Source organism: Apium graveolens, chromosome 7, assembly GCF_009905375.1.
Source record: "Apium graveolens cultivar Ventura chromosome 7, ASM990537v1, whole genome shotgun sequence".
Lineage (NCBI taxonomy): Eukaryota > Viridiplantae > Streptophyta > Magnoliopsida > Apiales > Apiaceae > Apium > Apium graveolens.
The window spans coordinates 145,934,396-145,956,494 of NC_133653.1; the positions used below are offsets into that span (position 1 = coordinate 145,934,396).

The 22,099-nt window shown below is 35.8% G+C and overlaps 3 protein-coding genes across 3 annotated transcripts; all 3 read left to right on the top strand.

The window, feature by feature from the left end:
* The first annotated feature begins 279 nt into the window (after positions 1-279).
* LOC141674090 (uncharacterized) lies at positions 280-7,490 on the top strand. Its single transcript, XM_074480814.1, has 11 exons — positions 280-526; positions 4,004-4,215; positions 4,420-4,428; positions 4,538-5,333; positions 5,435-5,533; positions 5,634-5,810; positions 5,899-6,155; positions 6,231-6,460; positions 6,559-6,691; positions 6,802-6,864; positions 7,005-7,490. The coding sequence occupies exons 1-11, from the start codon at positions 280-282 to the stop codon at positions 7,488-7,490; spliced, it is 2,709 nt and encodes a 902-aa protein (XP_074336915.1).
* Positions 7,491-7,493: 3 nt separating this feature from the next.
* LOC141674091 (uncharacterized) lies at positions 7,494-8,197 on the top strand. The gene is made up of 2 exons (XM_074480815.1): positions 7,494-7,587; positions 7,809-8,197. Exons 1-2 carry the CDS (start codon positions 7,494-7,496, stop codon positions 8,195-8,197), a joined length of 483 nt encoding a protein of 160 aa, XP_074336916.1.
* A 62-nt stretch (positions 8,198-8,259) lies between these two features.
* Positions 8,260-9,873, top strand: LOC141674092 (uncharacterized). The gene is made up of 4 exons (XM_074480816.1): positions 8,260-8,376; positions 8,437-8,606; positions 8,685-8,898; positions 9,832-9,873. The coding sequence occupies exons 1-4, from the start codon at positions 8,260-8,262 to the stop codon at positions 9,871-9,873; spliced, it is 543 nt and encodes a 180-aa protein (XP_074336917.1).
* The last annotated feature ends 12,226 nt before the right edge of the window (positions 9,874-22,099 follow it).

Below are 22,099 nucleotides of genomic sequence, written 5' to 3' on the forward strand. Positions count from 1 at the left end.
GGGGAACTAGACAACATAGATCTCATCAATCTGGCTGTAGCTGGATTAAAGAATAAGGAATAGAGGAAGAAAATTGATGAAAGAATAACTCAAGTTTTTGGCTCAACTGCAAATCAATCAAAATCTATGAAGCACTTCACACAGTTGAGGCCACTAACTCTAGGAGAAATCAAGCAGGGGACATAGGTAAAGAGAGAAATCTCAATAATTAATGAATTCAAGCCAATTATGGTGCTCAAGCCCAAACTATCAAATTTCAAATTCTCAAACAAATACCCAATGTTTCTTGACTATTCACCACCCATGCCTGATGAGCAGAAACTTATTGGCAAGATAATTGAAAGTTACAAGACAACTAAAGATGCAGCATTGAGAAGCAAAATTGCAAGAATCTACACGCATGGACAAATGACCTGTGTGATGAGTGGGCATCCTCAGTTTGTTGAAGCTAAGAAAGAAGAAGACATGATGATAAAGCCATTGCCAAAGAAAATGCAAATTCAAAAGAAGAATGAGATTGTGAAGAGTGAAATTGACTCAATTGTTTCTAATGGAACAAAGGAGTTAGTTGATCTCCCTCATGAGTGTTCTACTATAGTATGCAAATGGATCTTCAACGGGAAGTTAAACCCTAATGGCTCAACAGATACGTATAAGGTTAGGCTAGTAGCTAAGGGATTTAGGCAAATGGAAGACATTAACAATTTTGATACATCCTCTCCTGTTGTTTGAATAACAACAATCAGAATGCTTGTTACATTGGCTTCCTTACATGGTCTTTTCATCCATCAAATGGATGTAAAGACATCTTTTCTTCATGATAATCTATACTATACTATAATAATCGGAATGGGGTACAATTTGGTTCAACGGTTATTCCCTAATTTTGGCTATTAAAAAAATAAATAAATAGTTTTATATATCCGTTAAACTATTAAATTATTAAACTACTACACACATAGTCTATTTATCCTACTAAACTACAATCACGGCTTATCCTATTATTAAAAAAAATTAAAAAATAGTGTTATATATCCGCTAAACTACTAAATTGTTAAACTACTAGATATAACATACTTATCCTACTAAACTACGATCACAAATTATCCTTTTTTTATACATTTATTATTATTATTATTATATATTTATATAATAATTTTAAAATTATAATATGATGGGATAAATAAAAAAAAATAAATATTAACGGGAACCCGTGCATCGCACATGATTTAAGCTAGTACTTTTTAAGAAGAGATTTATATGAATCAACCTAAGTGATTTGTTGCTTCTGGTAATGAGAGGAAAGTTTGAAGACTAGTCAAGTCCATCTATACTTTAAACAAATTCCTATAGACTGGTATAAAAAGTTTGATAAAACTGATTCAGATTTCGAGTTTTTTGATTCAGATTTCAAGTTTTTAATTAATAAAAGTGACAAGTGTGTCTATTATAATAATATTTAAATAATAAATAAATATTTATAGGCACGGTAACAACTCATCATTCAAAAACAAAAACAGGAAATGATTTTTAAAATAATATCTATATTTATATATTCTTAATGACTACTCCTTAATTTACCCAATGGGTAAAAACTTTACCCATGACCCATTTTGCATATAAAATTATAGATCCATGGATTATCCATTTATTACCCATTTATGACTCATCCTAACACTAAATTAGTTATATTTTGAATTTTAAACATCTTATCTAAGAAAAATTACAATTTTTAAAAAGATTTGCATGATTTTCTCACATCTGTTACATCTCAAATTCGATGATAATCATTAGTTTCCTTTCAGTATTTGCAAGCATAACCTAATTTTCGTAACATTCATCATGGATCATTAGTTTGTATCATGTTCGTCATACAAATGTACAGAATATGTTGATAATCTATTATAAATTTCTTCAAGATTGACAAAATATATGATGATGGATTCTCAAGGAACAAGTACATCGGGTTTTAATCTCTAGTGATAGTTTACTTACAACATTGTTATGCATATTTCTGATGGGTTCATGTTTTTCTTATAAGTTCAAAATGATGTGTCAGTGGACGTGATGTTGATAATTTGTTAAAAAAAATTTAAAAACCAGAGAACCAAGGTATTGTACACTGTCAATCTTTTTTTGTTTCATTCATTCAAGTGGATAATGATGTTCATCTATTAACTCAGTTTTCAAATGTCGTACGCGTGGAAAAAATATGGACAAGATTCTCTCAAATACAATGAACAGATCTGATACATGTAAGTATTTTTTATGATTTTCTGATTAGTTCGTATGTATATATGTTTGACAGACCATTTTATATAGTGAACCATGTCTCTTCTCCGACTGAGAATATGACTAATGATAAAGAAAATACTACCCAAATTTACGTAACAATTATGAGAGTGTAAGAAAGATCCCGGAGAATTTGGTTCAGCACACTTTCGTGCTTAATACGAAGAGCAACTGCAATACACCAAAACAATCTAATGGTAATATTCTTAACCAATTTATTGTAATGTACATTTTTATTCAGGTTATCTGATTTTCTAACTTAAATAAAACAAGACATTCTGTAAGAACTCCGCTATCAAGAATTGATCAAAGTGTGTCACCTATGTTAGGATCAGCAACAGGTAGTTTATATCGACATCTTCTGTGAATACCAAGTTTATGATATGAATAGTAAATATATTCTTATCTTCTTTCAGGTAATTAGGCAAGACAAATTCAATATTTAAGACAATTGCCGCAAAGTGTGCTGCAGCGCCCGATTGCAATAAATCGGGAATATAAGAGAATGACAGCAGAGCAAATTAATGGTATCGTTCTTTATCAGTCTGATTGTTGTTATACATATTTCTCAATCGTCTTTTGAAGTTGCTAATGAATAGATGAATTTTGCAGCAATGAACAATACAGCAGTCCAACCTAATGGTCATCTTCTTAGAAATATTAGGATAAGATACATTATTATGCATATATCTGATGAGCTTATGTTAATAAAAAAAGCCATCATGTAAGAACTCCGCTATCAAGAATTGATCCAAGTGTGTCACCTAATATTGCGTTAGGATCAACAATTGATAAATTTATATCAGACTTCTTTTGTGAACACTAAGTTTCTGACTTGAGCGGTAAAATTTTATTCTTAACTTTTTTCAGCTAATAATTCATTTCAAATTCAATGTTTGAGACAATTGCCGCAAAGTGTATTGCAGCGCCCGCTTACAAAAAATCCGGAAAGCAACAGAATGTTACCGGTTGAAATTAATGGTATCATTCTTTATTATTCTGATTGCTCTTATGCATGGTTCTTAATTGTCTTTTCAAGTTGCTAATCAAAATTGTTCATACAACAACATTGAACAATAGCACCTTGAAGCAGCCTGTTGGGGTAAATAAATCACAACCATCTCTAAGAAGTCCTCTATCCATAATTGATCAAAATGTATCTCCTAATTTTTCATCAACCTCAAAAATAGGTTTAGTTATGCAATTTGAACAACCTTTTAATAACGTCTATTTGAAAATGTTTATCACTTTGCGTGATTTGTATGTTTCAAAAATTTTTAGTAGTGCGAAAAGTCAAGGTACGTTCAAAGAATATTAACAGAGAAGAGGTAGAGATATTTTGTAGCACCTTACCAAATGTTAAAAAAATCACCGATAAAATTTTGTCAACTCGAAATATTTAATTGTCATCTGCTACTACATCACAGTCATCAGGTAATTTTTTTGTTAAATAATCCAATACTCCATACATAAATTGGTTAGCTAATCCATGTCAGTATATGTAAATATTAATGTATTTAAACTTAATTTACATGAATATATTACAGTTCTCAGACAAATTTGCAAAGTAAAACTCCATTTGAACGCAGATTACCAAGCATTCCTCTCACATGTTATCAATTTGGTTATTCCTTTTTTCCAATACATAAGCTTCTTATTTAAACGTTGCGTCATGCTTAATATTATGTTGCACCTGATCTATATAATGCAGATCAAAATCGGGAAAATTCAGTGATTAAGAATGTTAACAGCACGGGAAACAGTACTCTCACATTCTCAATGCCTGTCTCCTGTGTCTCACTCGTTAAAAAACAAAGGTGTTTGAAAAAGAATCTTATTGATGCCGATGAAGGAGAACAATATCATTCAAAAAAAATGTGTGAAAAAATTTCTCCAGGTCCTTCGTTGTTCAATACATCAAATGTAAAAAGTACTTTTGAAAAATGTGAAAGTTCAAGGCCTAAAAATTTATTGAACGAGTTCAACGATGTTGATGACAATGCTAGCATTGACAATGATACAACATGAGGAGGTAGTAATTATCTTATTTACTAAACATCGTATACTTCCATTAAAGTGGACGTTATAAATTATAATTTATTCTTGATTTTCATATTATTGCAACAGACGTGGCAGGTAATCTTTAGGATTTTGATAAATATTTTATCTACTAAACATCACAGACTTTCAATAAATCGGACATTATAAATTATAGTTTGTTGTTTTTCTCATTTTGGTGCGACAGGCATGGCAGGTGATGATGAGGATATTGATCAATTTAAACAGTAATGAATCTATGTGGAATGTATACTTGGATCTTGGTGCTCCTAATAAATATTGTTCAAAGTGTGAAGCTGTCATCTGGAACCAAGAAAGGAACAACAAGAGTGCTCCTAATAAGTCACTAACATTTTCTCTTTGCTCAAAAAATGGTCAGGTCATTTTGGATAAGGAGAAACAACCTCCCGAACCTCTAGCTACTCTCCTTACCGGTGGTGTTCATTTTAAGCATTTCAAACAAAATATATGGATTTACAATTGCATGTTTTCTATGAGTTCTACCGGAGGAAAGATTGACCCCTCAATAAATAGAGGTGGCGCACCATATTGCTTCAAGATCGAAGGTGTTAACTACCACAATATAGGAAGTTTGGTACCAACTAATGGTAACACTCCAAAATTTTATCAGCTTTATATCTATGACACAGAGGATGAAATTAATAATAAGATGAATGCAGTTAATGATGGCAGGGATGCAGTTAATGAAGAAATTGTACAGTCTTTGTTGCATATGTTGGATCAACATAACAGGTTGGTTAAGGGTTTTCATAGGGCTCGCGAAAGAGTTAGGCAAAATGTAGTAGATGAGTTTAAATTGGTGCTTATTTCAGCGAGTTCAGCAAGTGGCCGACCAAATCACATTGCTCCATCAAATGAGGTTGCAGGATTGATTGTTACTACTCCTTATGCAAAAGGCTTTAGAGACACTATTATAGATTCTAGAGTTGATGGATTTCAGAGGATTTATGAGACAGATCCACGTTTCATGCAGCTTCAATATCCATACTTTTCCCACATGGAGATATTGGATTTTACCACGAGATCCCTTTAAATAAACCGGTCAACCAATCTAAAAAAGTAGATGCTACTGAAACTGAAGATCCTGATGAAAGAGGACCTCGAGAACATATTTCGATGAAAGAGTTTTATAATTATAAACTCATGATACGTCCATCAAAAGGTATATATTTTTTTAGAAGTAAAACACAATTATTGTAACAGTTTTATGCACATAACAATTATCTCCGTATATGATTCATTATTACCATTTCCATTAATAGGGTTGACACCGCATCTCGGAGGATGTTTATGGCAGCAATATGTTGTTGATGCTTTCACTACAATTGAGCAATACAGATTGGACTGGATTAGAGACCATCAAACTACTATACGCTTTGATCTTTACCATAATATCAGAGATACAATGCAACAGGGAGATGTAAATCCATCCAATGTTGGTAAAGCAATAATTCTTCCAGTTTCATTCACTTAAGCGGTATATGACTCAGTATTCTAAAGACTCATTAGCAATTTGTCGAACATTAGGACATCCTTCGTTGTTCCTTACTATGACCACTAATGCAAAGTGGCCCGAGATTCAGCGCATGTTAAAATATATGCCTGGTGTGGATGTTGCTGATGCTCCTGATGTTGTAGCTAGAGTCTTTAAAATGAAGAATGATCAACTTATGGATATGACTAAAAAGAAAAATTGTTTTGGCAGATGTATAGGAGGCAGTACGTATGCAATATTAAGTTTTGTATCACTTAAATTTCTTAGTAGTTATGTTATTAAATTGCAGGTTGTATATATATTTTAAATCTCCTAACTATTTTTCTTAAAATATTACACAATTATGCATATTATTGAGTTCCAGAAGCGTGGATTAGCTCACACTCATATATTAATTTGGTTACATCCTGACGATAGGCCTAAAACGACCGACCAAATTGATTCCATGGTATCAGCTGAAATACCTGATCCAGACATTGATCCGCTTAGATATAATATCGTCAGCAATTATATGATCCACGGACCATGTGGTTCTAATAATCCTAAATCTCCATGCATGGTCAAAGGCAACTGTATTAAGCATTTTCCAAAGTGGTAATTTCCGAGATACATTGTTATACATCCTTGATTTTTTGACTACCTCCAATTTTGTTTGAAGATATATTTACCAAATTTTTTATTTAAAATTTCAGGTATAATTCACACACATTTTTTGATGAATGTGGATTCCCCGTATACAAAAGAATGAGGACTGGAATTACGATTAAGAAGAAAGGAGTCAATCTTGATAATTGCTTTGTTGTCCCATTCAATCGTGATCTTTTGGTGCGATTTCAGTGTCACATGAATCTTGAGATTTGAAATAATTCAAGATCATTAAAGTACCTCTTCAAATACTGTCTAAAGGGTCATGACACGGCAACTATGTGTTTGAGGAAAAAAATAAAGGGAGTTCTGCACCAATGCCAAAAAATGCAGAAAAGCGTCCAATTGATGAGGTAAAACATTATTTGGATGGGAGATATGTTTGTGCGTCAGAAACATCTTGGAGGATTTTTGGTTTTGACATTCATTCGCGTTGGCCATCTGTTGAGAGGTTGCCGATATATTTACCAGGTGACAAACATGTATCTTTTAGGGTTGGAGATGTTTTGGAGGATGTCTGCGACAAAGCAAGTTCAAAAAAAGCAAGTTAGAGGCATGGTTCGATGCCAATCAGAGTATTTCAAATGCGAGGAATTATAGTTATTCAGAATTTCCCAACAAATTTACCTGGCATCCTCGACCTGGTATATGGAAAGAAAGGAAAAGAGGTGATGTTATTGGAAGACTCTCTGAAGTTCATTCATCAAGTGGTGAACTATTATATCTCCGCATGCTCTTGCTTAGAAAAAAAGGTGCCAAGTCATTTCAAGATCTTAAAACTTTTAACGAACAAATCCACGAAACATTCAAGGAAGCATGCTCCGCCCTTGGTCTTCTACAAAATGATAACCAGTGGCATGAAGCTATTGCCGAAAATTCCCATACATCATTGTCTCCACAGTTGCGTGTAATGTTTGTCAACATTTTGTCATATAGTCTTATTTCAGATCCACTCCGGCTTTGGGAAGCTCATTGGTGATGTATGTCGGACGATATTCTCATCATTAGGCGACATTTGCTTAATGATCCTCATCTATATCTATCAGATGACGAGTTACAAAATTATGCACTTGCAGGTGAATACATCATAAATTTTTAAATCTTTTTTTTTTGTAATTCAATAAAAATTGTTGGTTGTAAATATCATATTTATTAACCTTTTGACCTGTTATAATACTTCATATATTTTTTTTAAACAAAAATTGAAAAATTGTTTAATGACATCGGGAAGAGTTTGAGGGACTACGCCACAATGTCATTTCCAAATGATGTTTATTTTAGCAATGCTGTTAACCAGCTACTTCAAGAAGAGACTTTGATGATAAAGCAGAGATAAAAATTTTGCATGAAAAGAATCATGGAATGCTCAACCCTGAACAGAAGAACGTTTACGATTCTATCATACAAAATGTTTATTATAAGGTAGATGGTGTTTTTTTCGTATATGAAGTGGAGGGTGCGGCAAGCCATTTCTGTGGCAGACATTATGATGTCACCCTTCATTCAGAAGGAAAGATTGTGCTTCATGTTGCCTTATGTGGTATATCAGCTGTACTGTTTCCTGGTGGAAGGACTGCACATTCAAGATTCCATATTCCTTTGAAACTTGATCAAGACAGTACAGCCGGAATTAGACATGGAATCGATATTGCAGAATTAATCCAACAAACTGATTTGATCATTTAGGATGAAGCTCTGATGCAACATCGTCATACTTTTGAATGTATTGACAGTTCTTTGAGGATATAATGTCCGCTATTGATAAAAGGAGAGCAAAGAAGCCATTTGGCGGTATCACAATTGTTTTTGGCGGAGATTATAGGCAGATTTTACCCGTGATTCCAAAGGCATCGAGAGCTGAAGTAGTATGTTCCACCCTCAATAAATAAAAGCTTTTAGAATTTTTCCAAGTATATTTACTGAAGCAAAATATGCGGCTTCATGCAGGAAATACAGAAATGAAAAATAAGGTTATAGCGGAGTTCGGTAAATGGGAGCTGTCAATTGGTGATGGTAAAGTTGAGAACTTTAGTCCTGATGCTGACACTGGTAGAATGCTAATAAAGATTCCAGATCAATATGTTGTTCATACCACGTAAAATCCTATAGAAAGTCTTTTTAAAATTACTTACCCGGATTTTCTAAGAAACATGTCCTCGCATTCTTATCTCAGATCAAGAGCTATCCTAACACCAACTAATGTTGTGGTGGATGACTTAAATAACAACATTCTTGAGAAAATACCTGGAGCTCTAAACATATATCTTCGTCAGGATTCAATTGACGACACTGGTGATGAAGATAATGATTTCAGATCTACATTTCCAATTGAGTACCCGAATTCATTAAATATGCCTTGCATTCCTAAGCACGAGTTAAACATCAAGGTTGGCTTCGTTGTCATGCATATGAGAAATTTAAACCAAATTATGGGATTGTGTAATGGCACGCGAATGACTGTCACCTCCTACAAGAAGAATAATATTGAGTGTGAAATATTATGCAAATCCCATGTTGGATCAAAAGATTTGATCCCTATGATAGAATTGATGGCCTTTTGAGTTTAAAAGAATTCAGTTTCCACTCCAGATTTGTTATGCAATGACAATTAGTAAGAGCCAGGGATAATCACTTGTACGGTTGGTCTATATCTTCCCAGAGTAGTGTAATCTCATGGCCAAATCTATGTTGCCATCTCAAGAGTTACAAGATCAGAAGGTCTCCACATTCTCATCGACAGTGATAATGGTACCACCACCAATATTCATCAAATATAGTTTTTGAAGAAGTACTTTACTATCTACCGAGCATAAATGATTCTCATGAATCAGATTAGTTATTTGTACTGCACATTTCCAATTCTTTTGTGTAACTTATCATTTTTATATATTTGTTTATTTAATAAATTATTTGTTATCATATTACAATTTCATTTGGAAATAAAGTGATCAAATACTGATATGAGAAGACCAAGTCAGACTTTCGAATTGGTTTTGATGCAGATTAAATTAAGCAATATAATTCAATGTGCTATGTCCCAGAAACTTAGTTAGGCATATTACTCTTCTGGCTTACTTTAAAACTGAGTTATCAGGATTAACATTTTAAATACAACAGAATAATTAATAAATATAAATCATATGCCGTGTTTTATATGGTTAAGGAAGATATTATGATAATCAGAGAATATTATGGCATTGCATCACTATCTATCACTTAATTAACTCATATTTTACATATCTGTTTATTAGCATTCCAAATGCTAATAATTGCTCTTCTAATTTACCATAATCTTTTTTTCCATGATAATCTTTTTTTAGGCGGTTAAAGATCATCATAAAACTCGAAGAGATATCAATTGATTGAGAATTTCAAGGACTAATTATCAGTATATCACTTTAACTACAAAGATAGCGTATATCTTTAAAAAAAATACAGACGATTATCTTAAACGTTCCACACATTTGGAGTTGTCTACTATATATCCAACTCACAAACTTATTTCAGAGTTCATATGGAACAACAAAAAATTATAGTTTCAATTTATTATCTCATTATTGATATAAACATTTAACATACTTAAAATTTGTTAACATCAACTTAACTTCTCCTTTACTCAGATATGGCGGACCATCATCATTTATCAGCTCTGGATGGTAGTGATACTGCTTGGACATTGAAGGACCGCGTGACAAGAATGTGGGTATCAACTAATAGAGTTGGTGTTTTAGTCAGGCACAATCTTATTCTATTGGACTGTGAGGTTTGATTGAATAACTCTATTACTTATACCACATTTATGATTGACTGTCCCGTCTCTATCCTAAGATGATTTTCTTTTTGCAGAATAATCACATGCTTGCAACTGTTGCACCAGCTATTTGGAATATGTTTTACTTTATCATTAATCCTGGCACATTGTTACGTATCAGAAATGTTCAGTTTCTTCCAGCTGCTGGCCTTTTAAGGCATGTATGTTCCGCAAATTACATCATGTTTCTCCCCATCATAATCGTGCTATTGGAACCTGAGGGAATTTTGAGTATACCGCGCCATAAATTTGATTAGGTTCCTCTGGCGGTTCTAGACAATTGTCTTCATTGTTCTGCTCTCGATGAGCTTCCTGTTTATGCAACTGGTAGTGCATATTAAATTTATGACCAAATCATTTACACTCTGCTGTTTTTGATTATAACTTTATTGATGTAGATGTAATTGGAATTGTTGAGGAGTTGGAACCAATACAAACTATTATGACAAGATATGGTGTAAAGGAAGTTATATGCTTCAGAATTTCAGATGGCGTGTAAGACTCTATATTAACATTTTTGACATATATTAAATTATTATGCTTAATTATTAGCTACTGCTTTTATGCATTACAATTATTGAAAATATGCATGAGATCCACATTTTATTATATTTATTTTAGGTTAACCATCCAAGTGTGTTTTACCAGTTCTTTACCAATAAATTTTGAATCATTGTACGAAGATACTGAACCTGAATCAAAAATTGTTATTTCTGGCATCTGTTAGAGTCTATATCTATCGAGGTAAGATATCATGATTTTTGTCTTAAAAACCTTTATAATTCTAAGTCTTCTCATAAATTATAGAGTTTCTTCTACCACTTAAATAATATTTAAGTTTTCCTCTTAAAAACAGGTAGATCTCAGATCAACAATATTCCATCAACAAAGCTTTTGTCAATCTTGCTTATCCTAATGTCTTTAGTTTGAGGCAGAGGTAAATAAATACATGTCACACCCCCAACTTAAATAGCAAAATAGTTATAGTTATTACATCATTTTAATGAGTACTACACAACCAAAATCCAAGATCTTACAGTTTAGGGTTTGGAACAGCCCAACACTATCAACTATTACATCTGATTACAAATACCGAGTCCTCACACAGCTATTATTACTTATTCTACCTGGGCTCGAACATAAGCATCCGCATCACAGGTCTTACGGGCAGTCTGCTTGAATCTAACCATGGCTGCTAGCTGTAATATCAGGGTAAAGCAAGAAGTGAGCCAAAAGCTCAACAAGTGCTAACAATACAACGCAAAGCATAAATCGAGATATACCTTTAGGAATGACAATGGAATGACATAATCAATGATAATCGAGAGATAAATCTTATGTGAGTTGGCATCAATTTGCTTGCATCAAAACAAATTTTAAAACCATTCTTAATCAAAATCATTTTATGACGCTACGGATTACAGCCGGTGATCAGCCGCGAAGTAATCCCGAACCTCGCTGGGTTCTAAAACATTATTGGGAATCCCTAGGCAACTTTTAAGCCTAATATAAGTGTGGAAAGGACTCGCGTCTCAGTCCAGATCCACCATTCAAGAAAACATTTGTCCCCCTTTGGGACTGAAAAATCCACGTTTTAATCATTTTAAAAACTGATGCCGATTTATGACAAAATTTCTTTCGACTGTAATTATTTTTATCAAGGGATTATAGATCAACTTGAAACACTGGAAATATGACTCTAAATCTCAGGGCCATGATCTACTAGACTTTACTATATTAGGGTAGTTGAGAGGTTTCCATAAACAAGAACTTAGACAAGGAAATTAAGCCAGGCTATTGGATAAGATGAAAGAGTAATGCCAAACTAGACTTAAAGCAACAGTTGTAGACAAGATATAGGTATTAGAACATCAAAAGATAGGCATCACTGGTTCCAATAGGATAAAGGTGTTAAAATATAAAGAAGGCGATCATCAGCTCAGTATATAACAGGGTGTCAAGCTTTAGGGTAAGGATAGGGTTATCAAACAATCATGAATGTATTTAAGAAATGATTGGCTTTTAGGTATCAAAATAAAGTTTCTATCGAGGCTATTTCAAGAGTTGAATCAAAGCATCAGGGTGCAACATCAAGATTTCTCAGGGATCAGTAGCATGATAAACAAAAGGATCAATAAGATATTATAACGCATCTCTAATTTATCATGGCATTAAACTATCATGAAAGACTTTTGAACTACTTGCAATATGTACTCGAGGGTTCATGGCATTTCTATGTAACTCAAAGATAAACAAAAGATACTCTTGATTTAAATATATCAAAATGACTCAGGATAATTGCATCGATATATATATGAACTGTTTACAGTAAATGCGAAGGTCAAGTTGAATCACTTGCCTTGAGATAGACTGGTCTGGTCTGACTGGTAGGAGCAACAACTGGAGCTTCACTCGACTTTTATGGCAAGTTTTCCCTCGTCTCGAGATCCTACATAATAATAATAATCCTCATTATAATATATTCTTTCCATCTTAACCTATTTACAACCCGAAATTAAACATGGATGGCACTTAGGCCTATACGCACTTAATTCATATCCACCTTTATATTTTCAAATGTACACATGTAACCACATAATCACATATCGTATATTAATACCAAATAACATCATATACACCATAATGCCACACTAGGCTTGGATGATCTCGACTCACCACTCAAGTTACTTGGTCGCTAACTAAACGAAGTCTTCGAATTTGGGCTTCCTAACTCAATGTGCCTTTCCTAAATTATCCAAAACCTATTGACCCTCACTTGTGCCTTTTGTTCTACTGACCTTATACTATCTTACAACTATGGTGGTCGACCTAATACTCACTTCTAAGTGTCCTAAAACTATGCGATAAGTGAAAGTGCTCACTGGTGCAAATTTCAGAATGGTAACTAAGGTTTCTTGAGTGCATTAGACACTCTTAAACTACAAGTTTTTCTTCAAAATTTTTACACAAGACTTTCCTGACCTAAGGGCATCTCACAAGCTTGATGTGGCTCAAAGGCCTGGCTTGGGCCTTCTTGGGCCTAAGCTAAAAGTCCAAGGTTCCCCTGTTTTTTTTCTGGGCAGAAAATGCCCTGACTTGAATTAACTTGTGACACGTGGTTCTAGCTCATATCCTATGAACTATGGTTGGAAAAACTTCTCTGACACACCCTCTAACTAAGGCCCAATTGGGCCTAATGAGGGCCTACCCATGACATGGCCAAATCTCCCTATTTCTAAGTTGTAACAAAACTGTCCCCTGCTGGACAGATTTTGTTATTCTACTTGTGCACCTAACCAAATGACATGCAAACCTCCAATCAACTCCTAAAACCTATTATATATTCCACATACTAACTTCTGGTGGCTTGGGCCTCAAAGTGCACATCAATGACATGGTCAAAACTCACTCTAAACCTCAGGGTACTAAACTGATTTTTCTGCAGAAACTATAACTCTCATTTTCCAAGGTTTTGACTTGACAAACCCAATTAACAACAACTAAATACTTAAACCAAGACCTATACTTGGTATTCTACTGAACTAACTCCCTTTTTCTCAAAATAACCTTGGTGAGATCATCCTTACCTAAGGTGCAACTATGGCAAAACGAAAGAGACTACTCTTAACAAATCGCAAATCTTCATGCTTTTGAAACAACAAGATATATATTTTTATAAAAGATAACCACAATTTATTACCATGCAACAAGAAGCATAAATCAATATTATCACATTATTCCTACTGAAATTAAGGCTCACTAACAAAATCTTTTCCAAATGATCAAAATCTTACAACAAACTAAGAGAATTCCACATGCATGCATGCCTTCGGGTTTTTCAAACCAAACAACATATTTTCTACATATATTCCATCTTAAAATTGACATGCAAGCCTAGCATAAGGTATACCTAGATGATCACTTAGCATGCAAGGAGTTTTATCAAATTTTCACCACAAAATTCAAGTCATTATCACATAAACATGCAAAAATTGAACAAAACAACAAGAATGATTTCAAGGACCATTCATTCGGCTCCCATATGGTCATGGCCGAATGAAATGGATGGAAATGGCCATTAAATCATCAAGAGTTTCCTTCTCAAGACTTGGCACTTATCCATTCATTGTAGTCCTCTCAAAAACAACCTTAAATCCATAAGAATCAAGATTGTATTTTGAGTTTCACTAAAACCTTTACATGCAACCCTTAAACTTAAACTTTCTACTCAAAACTCTTTGAAATATGAATGATCATGGTATGGAAGATAACATTTACTTGTATAAAGAGTAGAAGCTTGGTGGAGAAATGAAAAAAAATGGGGAGGGGTGGTTCTCGGCTAAAGGCCGAGAGTGAGAGAGAGAGAGCCGAGAGTGAGGGAGGAGGAGGGAGAGAAGAGTGAGTGTGGTGTGGGTGATGAGTAAAAATGATCATGACTTTGCTTGTCTTATGGTTTTTGTATTGGCAAAAGTGAGTGGAATTAGGAATTGACATGATTAGCCTTCCACTTGAACTTGGTTGAATTTGCATGCAAGGGTAAAGAAGGTATTTGGCTAGGAAATAAGAGTTAGTGGGGTGGTTATTGACTCTTTAGCCCTTTTGGAATGTATGGAAGGAATTTGCATGCAAGGATAACTATGGAATTTGCTAATTATATTTATAAAGATTTATTTTTATAAAATAAAACACAAGTTCAAAAATTATAAAATTTATACCATAAAATAACTTGGATTTTTAGAGATTTTATAAAGTCACTTTCAAAATTTGTGAACAAAATATCTTTTAAAAGAAAATTTCTCCAAGGCTTAGAATATTCCTTATAAATCAAAAGTAAAGGAAATAATTAAAATTTTGCTTTGAAAAAAAAAAATCATGTATTACACATAAAAATTTTATAATGCAGAAATTCTCGCTTACACAATCGTACAATAATTGAACATATTTTTATTCGGCTTTAATATTATACCAAATCCACAATTAATATTACACGAAAATGCCGGTCGTAACATCCTCTCCCCCTTAAGGGATTCTGCCCCCAGAATCTAAGAGAACAGATGAGGATACCGGGAACGCATATCAGACTCTAACTCCCAAGTCGACTCTTCGACCTTAGGGTTCCTCCAAAGTACTTTCACTAACTTTACTGATTTATTTCTAAGACTCTTTACTTGCCAGTCGAGTACTTTAACCGGTTGCTCCACAAATGACAGGTCTGCCTGAATTTCTACAGGTTCATATTCTATCACATGGCTAGCGTCAGGATTGTACTTCTTAAGCAACGACACATGGAACACATTATGCACATGCTGATACTGAGGTGGTAAGGCCAACTCGTAGGCCACCTTTCCTACTTGACTCAAAATCTCAAAAGGACCTACGTATCTAGGTGCTAACTTTCCTTTCTTGCCAAATCTTATCAACCCTTTCCTAGGTGACACTTTTAGCAACACAGCTTCGCCAATTTGGAATTGAACATCCTTACGCGCTGGATCCGCATACTTCCTCTGTCTATCTTGAGCAGCAAGCAACCTTTTCTGAATTAACTTGACTGAGTTATGCAACTGTTGTACCAATTCTGAGCCGAGAATTCTTCCTTCTCCTACTTCATCCCAACTTGTTGGTGATCTACATTTTCGCCCGTACAAAGCTTCATATGGTGGCATGCCGATACTGGAATGATAGCTGTTGTTATATGAAAATTCAATTAATGGCAGGTGGTCGTCCCAACTTCCAGCAAAATCGATTGCACAACTGCGCAACATGTCTTCAATTGTTTGAATTGTTCTTTCACTCTGGCCATCAGTCTGCGGGTGATACGCCGTGCTCATATTCAACTTCGTGCCAAGACATTCCTGGAATTGCTTCCAGAATCTTGAGTTAAATCGGGGATCTCTGTCTGAAACTATTGATACAGGTACTCCATGCCTTAATACGATTTCGTGCACATACAGATGAACCAACTTGTCCAGTGACGACTTCTCATTTATTGGAAGGAAATGCGCCGACTTCGTAAGACGATCAATTATAACCCATATTGCGTCATGTCCGGATTTTGTTCGCGGTAGTCCTACTATAAAGTCCATAGCGATATTTTCCCATTTCCATTCTGGAATCTTCAGGGGCTGAATTAACCCGCTTGGTCGTTGATGTTCTGCCTTTACTTTCTGACAAGTATAGCACTTCGCAACCCATTCTGCCACGTCTCGCTTCATATTTGGCCACCAAAAGTTCTTCTTTAAGTCTTGATACATCTTGGTGCTTCCCGGGTGGATTGAGAATTTCGAATGGTGGGCTTCATGGAGGATCTCATTCTTTAATTCAGATACATGGGGAATCCATATTCTGGATGAAAACCTTAGTATTCCTTGCTCATCCCTTTTAGTATTAATCTCTTCTCCAGATAACTGATTTTTCTCTTTTTCCATTACTTCCTCTTGATACTTCTTTATCTTTTCCAGTAGTATTGGCTGAAAGGTCATTGCATGACAAACTTCTTTGACTTCCCCATAAGCACAAAGTTCCAATTCAAATTTTCCGATTTCTTCAGATAACTCTTTTGATGTTATCATTGCATTCAATCTTTCCTTCCGACTCAGCGCATCGGCCACTACGTTCGCCTTTCCAGGATGGTAATTTATCGAACAGTCATAGTCCTTAATCAATTCCAGCCATCTCCTCTGCCTCATATTGAGCTCTTTCTGAGTAAAAATGTATTTTAAACTCTTGTGATCCGTGTAGATTTCACACTTTTCTCCATAGAGATAGTGTCTCCAAATCTTGAGTGCGAATACTATGGCGGCTAGTTCCAAGTCATGCGTCGGATACTTTAACTCGTGCGGCTTCAACTGTCTTGACGCATATGCTATTACCTTACTGTGTTGCATCAACACACAACCCAAACCCTTATGTGAAGCGTCGCTGAATATTACAAAATTCCCTTGATCATCTGGAAGTACTAACACCGGCGCTGTTACCAACTTCTGTTTTAACTCTTGAAAGCTACTTTCACATTCTGCACTCCATTCAAACCTTTGATTCTTTCTGGTTAACTTGGTCAATGGCGTGGCGATCTTCGAGAAATCCTTGACGAATCTTCTATAGTATCCGGCCAATCCTAGAAAACTTCGCACTTCCGTAGGAGTCCTTGGCCTCTCCCAACTCATAACTGCATCAATCTTCGCCGGATCCACTTTAATTCCATCATTTCCAATAACATGCCCCAAAAATTGAACTTCCTTTAACCAAAACTCACATTTGGTAAACTTGGCATACAACTTCTCTTGTCGGAGTATCTCCAAGGCTATCCAGAGATGCTGCATATGTTCTTCTTCCGATTTAGAATAAATAAGGATGTCATCAATAAATACCACGACAAATTTATCCAAATACTTCTTAAATACCCGATTCATCAGATCCATGAATGCGGCCGGGGCGTTGGTCAATCCAAACGGCATTACTAGGAATTCATAATGCCCATATCTGGTCCTAAATGCGGTCTTGGGAATATCTTCTTCCTTGATCTTTAATTGATGGTATCCCGATCTCAAGTCAATCTTCGAAAAACATTTTGCTCCCTTTAACTGATCAAAAAGGTCATCTATCCTTGGTAGCGGGTAGCGGTTCTTGATCGTTACTTTATTCAACTCCCGGTAATCTATGCATAGACGCATACTCCCATCTTTCTTCTTCACAAAGAGAACAGGTGCTCCCCATGGCGACGTACTTGGTCGTATCACTCCCTTATCCAATAATTCTTGTAGCTGGCTCGCCAACTCTTTCATTTCTGCTGGTGCCATCCTATACGGAGCCTTTGAAACTGGTTCCGTGCCTGGAGCAAGGTTGATCTCGAACTCAATTTGTCGATCTGGTGGTAAGCCTGGTAGTTCGTCGGGAAACACATCGGGGAACTCATTAACTACAGGAATATCTTCCATGCTGGGGCTGCCTCTCTCTGAATCCACTACATATGCTAGGAACGACTCACAACCTTTTCTAAGTAACTTCTTAGCCTGAATAATTGTAAGAAATAGTCGCTCTTGCCTCTGTCCCTTAAATACTACCTTCTCTCCACTCTTCGTCTTTAAATTCACTCTCTTGGTCTTACAATTTATCTGCGCGCTATTCTCTCCTAACCAATCCATTCCTAAGATTATATCAAATTCTCCCAGCTTGAAGAGTATCAAGTCGGCCGAGAACTTATATCCTGAAATATCAATCTCACATTTTGGACAAAATCGATTCACAGGAATCTTCTCTTGGTTCGCAATTACCACATTTACTACCTCACTCATAACCGTTTTATCACATTGGATCTTATCAACAAAAGATTCTGATATGAAGGATCTTGTGGCTCCCGAATCAATCAATACTTTGGCTTTGACATTATTGAGTAAAAGTGTACCTGCTATCACCTCAGAATTCTGAACAGCATCTTTCATCTTTAGATCAAATGTCCTTGCTGTTGCTTGCGGGGTTGGTGCGGGTGGTGGAGGTAATGCCAATACCTCAGCTGGCACGCTTGCACTGGTACTTGCCACGTTCATCAGAGCTCTGACTGGTCCTGTTGCCTTACATTCCCTAGCCATGTGTCCAGTCTTCCCACATTTGTAGCACGTAACTCCTGGCTTCGGCATCTTGCACTCATTTGCCAAATGTCCCTTCTGATTGCACCTATAACAGGTCATACTCAGCTTATTGCATACTCCGGGGTGCCTTCTTCCACAGTGCTTGCATTCTGGCCTCTGGAACCTGTTTTCTCCAACTTGCCCTTGGTTTGCCTGATTGTTCCCTTTTGATTCTTGCCTTTTGCCCAAATTTCCTTTCCTTTGAAAATTTCCGCCCTTCTGGAAACCAATCCTCTTTACATTCCGATCTTGCGAACTTCCAGCTTCAGACTTTTCTCCATAAAATGGAACCTTCCTCTTCTTGTTATCCCTCTCTTTCCTTGACTGCATCCCATTATTCTCAATCAGAGCAGCTTTCTGTACTACTCCCGCATAAGTCTCAAGTTCAAACATAGCCACCCTATCTCTGATCCAAGGCTCCAATCCTTGTTGAAATTTCTTTGCTTTTTCTTCCTCAGTGCTGGTATACTTTGTCACAAACCTTGACAACTCAGTGAACTTCTTCTCATATTCCAGTACAGTCATGTTCCCTTGTTTTAACTCAAGAAATTTTAGCTCCATCTGATTCTGCATGTACTTAGGGTAATACTTGTCCAGAAATAACTTCTTAAATCTTTCCCAAGAAATCTGCTGAGTGACTTCCATAACTTTTACTGATTCCCACCAATAAATGACTTCTCCCTTCAAGAAGTAAGTGGCATACAGCGTCTTCTGATCGTCCCCTAACTGTACCAACTCAAAAGCCCTTTCCATCTCCTTGATCCATGTGTTTGCTATCACTGGATCAGTGGTATCCTGAAATACAGGTGGATTCACATTCTGAAAAGCCTTGAAAGTGACAATTTGTCTTGGTGGTACTGGTGGTTCAGGTGGTTGATATGGCTCACGGTTATCTTGGTTTTCAATTCGTTGTTGAAGAGTTAATTGTTGTTGAGCTATAGCATTGGTTTGCTGTTGCAAGGTTTCCAGTAGTTGAAGAATATTTGGGTCTGTGGTGAAGGTGGTTGTTGGATTCTTCTTTTTGGGAGGCATGATCCTGAAATAAGAGTTGTGTTATAACAAATATGAATGATAAAATGATTCGAGGGTATCGCATGGCATTCTTGTTTACATATGGGGTCACGTTTCCAAATTAAGCAGATATGATGATAAAAACATAAAATAACAGTTGAGAGCAAATGGAACAATAGCACATAATTATTGAAATTTTAAAGGTCACAGTACATAGGATTGGGACATAGTCTGATTCTAGAAATAACAGGCTTATTTAAAGGAAAGACAGAAGCAACTGGGGATTCCTTAGAGTTTGATAGTACAACAACATGAAAGGTAAATGGAAAGAACTAAGGCTCCACTCCATCTGAACGGGGCTTGGTAGACTTTTCCTCTCGAAGTGTCTTCACAATGCTCTGGAGCTCATCCGCCACCATCTGAATGACATACTGGCTGGTACGGTCCCGGTGCGCTGGCATCTCTTCAAGCTTAGTGTTGACGTACCCAACCAAGGTCTCAAGTCTCGCAATCATCTGCTCCTTGGGCTTCCCTTCGTAGTTTCGACTGTCCGGATACACGTTCTTCAGTCGGTCTATCAGTCGGTCGTACTTGCCCTGAAGCATGTCGAACTCGCGCCTCAACTCAGCATACACGGAGAAAGCAATAGTGTCGTCCGACCCAGAGGATGACGAGGAATGCGCCCTTTGCTGACAACCAATAAGAGGAGTATTAATAATAATTTACTTTACCTACTCTCTCGCATAGTATCTATAACCTACTCACAAGTCCTATAACCTATTTGGGCTGTCCAGGGACTCTAAACCGTAGCTCTGATACCAAAACCTGTCACACCCCCAACTTAAATAGCAAAATAGTTATAGTTATTACATCATTTTAATGAGTACTACACAACCAAAATCCAAGATCTTACAGTTTAGGGTTTGGAACAGCCCAACACTATCAACTATTACATCTGATTACAAATACCGAGTCCTCACACAGCTATTATTACTTATTCTACCTGGGCTCGAACATAAGCATCCGCATCACAGGTCTTACGGGCAGTCTGCTTGAATCTAACCATGGCTGCTAGCTGTAATATCAGGGTAAAGCAAGAAGTGAGCCAAAAGCTCAACAAGTGCTAACAATACAACGCAAAGCATAAATCGAGATATACCTTTAGGAATGACAATGGAATGACATAATCAATGATAATCGAGAGATAAATCTTATGTGAGTTGGCATCAATTTGCTTGCATCAAAACAAATTTTAAAACCATTCTTAATCAAAATCATTTTATGACGCTACGGATTACAGCCGGTGATCAGCCGCGAAGTAATCCCGAACCTCGCTGGGTTCTAAAACATTATTGGGAATCCCTAGGCAACTTTTAAGCCTAATATAAGTGTGGAAAGGACTCGCGTCTCAGTCCAGATCCACCATTCAAGAAAACATTTGTCCCCCTTTGGGACTGAAAAATCCACGTTTTAATCATTTTAAAAACTGATGCCGATTTATGACAAAATTTCTTTCGACTGTAATTATTTTTATCAAGGGATTATAGATCAACTTGAAACACTGGAAATATGACTCTAAATCTCAGGGCCATGATCTACTAGACTTTACTATATTAGGGTAGTTGAGAGGTTTCCATAAACAAGAACTTAGACAAGGAAATTAAGCCAGGCTATTGGATAAGATGAAAGAGTAATGCCAAACTAGACTTAAAGCAACAGTTGTAGACAAGATATAGGTATTAGAACATCAAAAGATAGGCATCACTGGTTCCAATAGGATAAAGGTGTTAAAATATAAAGAAGGCGATCATCAGCTCAGTATATAACAGGGTGTCAAGCTTTAGGGTAAGGATAGGGTTATCAAACAATCATGAATGTATTTAAGAAATGATTGGCTTTTAGGTATCAGAATAAAGTTTCTATCGAGGCTATTTCAAGAGTTGAATCAAAGCATCAGGGTGCAACATCAAGATTTCTCAGGGATCAGTAGCATGATAAACAAAAGGATCAATAAGATATTATAACGCATCTCTAATTTATCATGGCATTAAACTATCATGAAAGACTTTTGAACTACTTGCAATATGTACTCGAGGGTTCATGGCATTTCTATGTAACTCAAAGATAAACAAAAGATACTCT

Bases quoted from the DNA above. Each gene is read 5' to 3' on its own strand.
- LOC141674090 (XM_074480814.1), top strand. From the start codon at position 280: ATGTTTCTTGACTATTCACCACCCATGCCTGATGAGCAGAAACTTATT. The intron at 5,534-5,633 runs GTATATATTTTT...TTCCATTAATAG, and splicing joins CATGATACGTCCATCAAAAG to GGTTGACACCGCATCTCGGA. The intron at 6,692-6,801 runs GTGCGATTTCAG...TATGTGTTTGAG, and splicing joins CATTCAATCGTGATCTTTTG to GAAAAAAATAAAGGGAGTTC.
- LOC141674092 (XM_074480816.1), top strand. From the start codon at position 8,260: ATGTCCGCTATTGATAAAAGGAGAGCAAAGAAGCCATTTGGCGGTATC. The intron at 8,607-8,684 runs GTAAAATCCTAT...TTCTTATCTCAG, and splicing joins CAATATGTTGTTCATACCAC to ATCAAGAGCTATCCTAACAC. The intron at 8,899-9,831 runs GTTGGCTTCGTT...ATCTTTTTTTAG, and splicing joins AGCACGAGTTAAACATCAAG to GCGGTTAAAGATCATCATAA.
- LOC141674091 (XM_074480815.1), top strand. From the start codon at position 7,494: ATGTCGGACGATATTCTCATCATTAGGCGACATTTGCTTAATGATCCT. The intron at 7,588-7,808 runs GTGAATACATCA...GCTGTTAACCAG, and splicing joins ACAAAATTATGCACTTGCAG to CTACTTCAAGAAGAGACTTT.